General features: G+C 41.7%; 1 protein-coding gene across 1 annotated transcript in view; it reads left to right on the forward strand.

Annotated features, from left to right (window-relative positions):
* LOC125933155 (VPS10 domain-containing receptor SorCS3-like) overlaps positions 1-6,000 on the forward strand; it is a 355,261-nt gene that overhangs the window by 286,755 nt on the left and 62,506 nt on the right. The window contains exon 5 of the mRNA XM_049646011.1: positions 2,266-2,424. Within this exon, the coding sequence (XP_049501968.1) occupies positions 2,266-2,424 (159 nt within the window). The remainder of the gene's footprint in view (positions 1-2,265; positions 2,425-6,000) is intronic.

Here is a 6,000-nt window from a genome sequence, read left to right on the forward strand (position 1 = left end):
TTTTATTTGATGAGGTATGGGTATGGGTTTTGGCTTTATTTTGTACTCTGGGCCCTGTGGTTCAGACCGTGGTAAGAAGTAGCCCTAACAACTGGTGAAACTATAGCCAAAGGCAGGAAAATCTGTAAGAGGAAATAAACCCGTTTGCTCATTCAGTCACTCAGCAAACATTAGGAACTCAAAGAAGCTAGGTGTAGCTGGATAATAAAGGTCAAAAGGGCTATGCTGCTGCTGCTGAAGCCAGAGACATAAGCAGGGGAGAGTTTGTCAGGCTATTTTAAGGATTTTAGGATATATGGGAAGATCAGTGATAAGTCATCGAATGGTTTTAAGTAGGGAAATGTCAGAAGCAAATAAGTTTTATATAGTACAATTATTGGGGTCACAGTGTACAAAGTAGATTGCTGGGGGGTGGGGGGTGGGCAGGGCTATGTGACATCAGTGAGGTTGTCTAGAAGGTCTTACAGTGATGCAATGCAGAAATTATCACATTTTGGGCTAAGGCAGTTATAATGGGCAAAGAGAGAGAGAGAGAAGACTAGATCTGATTTTAGAGTTAATTAGTAGGTAAAATATACAGGGTTCAAACACAAGTTAATGTTAGGAGGTGAGTAGAAAAGCAGAGTCAAGGCTGAATCTTGGGTTTTTGGCTTTATACTGAATCATTGGTAGAAACAGTAACTGAGTCAGGACACAGTGGGAGATGGGTAGGGCTGGGAGGAGGTACAGTGTGAGGAATGTTGAATTTGAGGTGTTTGTGGACCTTCAGACAGAACAATCTGCCAGGAAGCTGAGGCTGAGACGAGAGGAGACCTCAGGTTGAGATTTAATTTATGACTTGTCCCCAGAAAGATAGCAATAATAATAATAAAAAAAAAAAGCTTGGAAGAAGTCCCTGAGGAACGGTATGTTGAATAAAAACCCTCAACTGAGGGTTGAGGAGTGGTCATATTATAAATTTTTTTTTAACGTTTATTCATTTCTGACAGAGAGAAAGGGAGTGTGAGCGGGGGAGAGGCAGAGAGAGAGGGAGACAGAATCCGAAGCAGGCTCCAGGCTCTGAGCTGTCAGCAACAGAGCCCAATGAGGGGCTCGAACTCATGAACTGTGAGATCATGACCTGAGCCAAAGTCAGAGGCTCAACCAGCTAAGCCACCCAGGCGCCCCAAAGAGTGGTCATATTATAGAGATCAGAGAAAGTTGAGTATTCAAAACAGATGAAAAGGAAGGCTAGATGAGTGTGATGTGACGGAAGCCCTGAAAGAGAACGCTTCAGGGAGGATGGAATTGCCGTGGTATCAAAGACTGTTAGGAGTTCCATGATGGGAAAGGTCTGAGTGTCTAAATGTCTGTTGGATTAAATACTGGAAAGTCAGTCACACGTGCAGTGAGGCCAATGTCACTGAGGTACTGTAAGTAGAAGTCAAAGTGCACTGATTGGAGGGAGCTTTTACATACATACTGGAAGATAAATAATAATTATAGCTATCCCTTGTCAAGACTGTGTGTTCAAGGCCATTTTGGCTTCTCGTGATACTCAATTATTGTTGTGGCAACTGAGGCCTCTAGAGTTAAGTAGGTTTCCAAGTGACCCATTGTGAACAGAGAAGTGTTGAGTTTGAATCTGCTCCTTCTGATGCCAAAGTGTTTTTAGTCTATACCATTCTGTCCATCTGGCTTGGGGAAGACACACTTTCTTGAGCAGCAGTCTTTGCCCCAGGGGCCTTTGGGGATAGGTGCTTTGGAAAATCTCGAAAACAAAGGGATCATTGAGACCACTTAAGTCAATTAAATCACTGCAACAATTCATTCAGAAAGAACAAAACAAACAGTGGGATAATAAGGGGATCCTTTTCATGATTAAAGGGCAGTAAGAACAATAGCGTGATGAAGAGTGACAGGAATTGAGGGAGGGGGAGGGAGGAAGAGAAATTTGTGACGGTCTCAAGGTCAGGGGACAGAGGACCATAAGAATATGCTCCCACTACTTAAAGGCTGGACATCAAAAATGAAAGTACTTATAAGATGGACATCACAAAACAAAGCCTCATTTGTATGCAGACCTAACCATGCACAATATTCCAGCTCCCTTCAGCAATGAAGGACTAAATCAGGGGGGGGGAATGCCAATATTTCATAGAAAGACCCACGTGCCCCTTCCTGTGCTGTGATATGCAAGTACAGATGACTTTATATTTATGCTTTAATTTCTTGTAGTAGTTCTCTTATGCTAACTCTGTCAGTATTTTCTCCCCTCTCCTTTAGATCATGCTTCTTAGTGATCCTGAAATGGAGAGCAGCTTACTGATCAGCTCAGATGAGGGGGCCACCTATCAGAAGTACCGGCTCACCTTCTACATCCAGAGTCTGCTCTTCCATCCCAAGCAGGAAGACTGGGTGCTGGCCTACAGTCTGGATCAAAAGGTGAACAAACACTGTTTTTATTTGCATCTTGTCACCCAGGTACCACCTGGGGAAAAACGCTTGTTTACTCAGTCCAAATTTTGGAAGGGATTCAATGACATTTCATCATCCATCTGGGTTGATTTTGTCTGCAGCAACGAACTTTCTTTTCTACTCTTCAGTATCAAAATATGCAGGCAGGTGCATTTCACGTATTGGCAGTGCTGTTTATCATTTCATAGGCTGAAGATGATTTTCTCTATAATTTTACTCATTTGACCTTTAAAACAACCCTGTGAAGTAAGTAGGGAATGTGTATTCATAATAATTTGCTGGTGACTATAGTAAACAAAGGTGCAGAAGGGCTGAGGTGTTTGTTGAAGCCTGCCGAGCTAGTCATTGGAAGAGCCGGAGCTCAAATGCATATTGTCAGATTCCAAGTCTAGGGCGTATTCCAGCATACCATGTGGTGTTGATTTGGTAAAATGTGAATATACCATTGCTTGTAGTTTAGCAAAGGAAGGGAAGTCCCAAACATGTCCATTTTGTTGTTTTCTATAAGTGCCTTCAAGATATAATGACTCGATACATCCTCCTCTTCAAGCTCGAGATCCATTTACCCATCTGTGTACTTGACCTTGACTCTCATGTGTCTCGGATGCCTCTTGATTCAACATATTCCAAAAATGAACTTTGCTCTCCCTCCAACATAGCTGGTTTCTCTTCCAGTGTTCCCTAATTGTATCCATTTGTTGGCAAAAGGTAGAAACCTGGGAGTTATCCTTCATACTTCCTTGTTGCAAACCTAGTGTCTGTAATCTGTCACTCTTATCTCTATCTCTTAATTCCATGGACCCTTCGATTACCACCACCACTCAAACATGGGTTATATCTGTCCTTTGAGCTGTGATCAGAGCCTCTTCCAGTGTGTTTACACTATAACCTGAACAACCTATTTTTCAAATGTAGATCTTAGGATTTCATCATTTTCTCATTGCTCACAGAAAAAAGACTGAAGTCCTTTGTAGGATCTGTTAAGATTTCCTTAGCTGGTCCCTCCTCTGTCTTGACTCAAGGTTATCACTTTCCCTTGAATGGCTTTCTTTCAGTTTGTCACCCCAGCTGTTTCCCTGGATCCATTTCCTGGGCCTGGAATCTTTTTCCCCGAAATCAACTTTGTCACTGTCAGATCTCAGTTCTAGCATCACTTTCTCAGGACCTCTTCCCTAAACTCCCTGACAAAGTTAAATGTTCCTTGGTGTTGTTTCCCATAATGCTGTATACCCCCCTTCAGAATGCCTGTCACTGTTGAAATTTTACATTGATTTATGCGATGTCAGGATTATCTATATTCCTCACTAGACTATAAGCTCCAGGAGGGCAGGGCCAGGTTTGGTTTTACTCTCTGATTTAACACCAGTGCTGACACAGTGCCTGGTACTTAATAAGTGCTCAGTAATTTTTGTGAGGTGAACAAATTAGTGGATAAATGCATAAATGCTATGGTAATGAGCCTGCTGTAACTGATCAACTTACACTTAAGAGACTTTAGACTATGCTTCTTTGTATTGCCTTAGTACAGAACCTAGGTACAACGCTTGATGACAAACTGTTATGTAACAATGTTGTGAAATCAATCAGTGAAAGAAAATAGATAATTGTAAGCACTGTCTAGCGGAGAGATATCTACAGATTAACCTTAACTGAATTAGCTTTTTCTGTTCTCTCTTAAATCCTGAAACAGTTGCTTCTCTGTATATATTTAAATATGGGATTGTAAATATGAGTGTGTGTGTGTGTGAGAGAGAGAGAGAGGGAGAGAGATGTCAGCACCTTTAAACAATAATTTCAACATAACCTTTATATGTCTCATTAATGGAGCCTCATGGTGGGTTCCAGGTGCTTAATGCAATCCCCTAAGGACGCCCATATGACATTTGCAGAGCAAAAGCCACTGCAAATACATTTCTTTCATGGCATCGAGTGGATATTGTATGAAAGACTTAGCCAAATGTCAGGTAGTCTGTGAGTTTAGATGCTTAGTGTTGCTAGGAATTTCGAAGCTGTATTGAAAAAAAAGATAATTTATTTGGCTTTGTTAAAGGCTGGATAGTAATTTATCTAGATGATGCTCAGAAATCCGAAACTATGTTTTTATTTATACAGAGACAAACTAGATTAGACCTCTCATGCCAAAAGATTAATAAACCAAATGCAGTGTGCCTTGTGTGTATCTAGAAGGAATATCCTTTAACTCCATCTCCATAGCGCTGCGAACATCTGGGCCATTGCTCAGGAAGTACTCTTGTGGATATAATGTGTTCAAAATACTTTCAGGCTTGGTGGCTGCTTTTTCACTTAGTAAAAATATTTGGAAATGTGGCAGTGGGTGTTGATGGATTTTCCTAATCACGCTGCACATTTCTGGATGTATTATTCCTTAGGTACTCTTTCTTGTTGACATCTTTTGCATAAAGTGGCTGGATGTTCTTCAGGCCCATAAAGTTTCTAACTGGTACCCTGCCATTCTTTTAAATAAATGGTGTGAGGAGGCAGATGATGCCCCTGGCAACATTTGCAGAGCTGGCATAAAACATGTAGCCTCAGTCATCCAGGGTGCAGAAGAGTTTTTCTTTATTTTGGAATAATTTATTGGTTTAGAGTCAAGGACAGTGATGCTATGCAGCAGCGGATGAAGAGGCAAGGGGAGTTGAGATTGATATACAAATGTCTTATTTCAGACTGGAGCCTTCTGTGATGTGCATGCATTGAGGCAGCTGGTTCCTTCTAGAGAAAATGAAAAGTGTTAGTATTAAGGTAACTGCAGCATCAAAGGGAGATGTTTGTGGTGAGGATTGAATCGATGTTTTCATTATTGTGCCTTTGATGAAATGCACTGGCAATTTCTTTAGAATCGGTAAGGCTATCTCGTTACGTTGTATGTATTACAAAAGACCTAATTGAATGATATTTTAAAGGGACAATATCCAGTTGCTTCACCTTCCAAGTTGCTACCTCAAAGCTGCAGGAGACTTGCCAGGAGATCTCATTCAGTAAAGGCACTGCAGGAGAATTAAGGAAATACCTTCCGGATAGGACAAAATTGTAGCTAGAAATTGAGACATGAATATAACAACATGTTAGTTGAGATGCTGGATGGTAGGTTGTGAGCCAGCTAGGAAATGTTGTACTAGGAACTGTACTGGTTCAAGGCCAGGTTGTGGGAGATCACCCACTTCCAAAGTTGCAAAGGGGTGGTGAGGTAGCGACAAATGCACCTTGTACTTGACCCTGTACATGGGCCATGACTCTCCAATTTTGATGTGTCATGATGTAGCAGTTATTTCTGTTTCCTGTTCAGTTGGACCTGGACTTTTGACCAATTTCTTCCGTTCTGGCCATCCCAGGAGCTTCCCAGTTCCTGTGGCAGCTCTTCTTTTGCCCCACAGACAAAAGAAGAGATGACTTTATAAGAATCTCATGATTAAAAAACAACCAGCAAACATGATAGGTTATGGCTGATTAAATTGGAATAATAAGAGAACAGCTACTCTCTCCTCCCCTCCCCTCCCCCCCCCCCCCCCCCCCCCCCCCCCC

Source organism: Panthera uncia, chromosome D2, assembly GCF_023721935.1.
Source record: "Panthera uncia isolate 11264 chromosome D2, Puncia_PCG_1.0, whole genome shotgun sequence".
Lineage (NCBI taxonomy): Eukaryota > Metazoa > Chordata > Mammalia > Carnivora > Felidae > Panthera > Panthera uncia.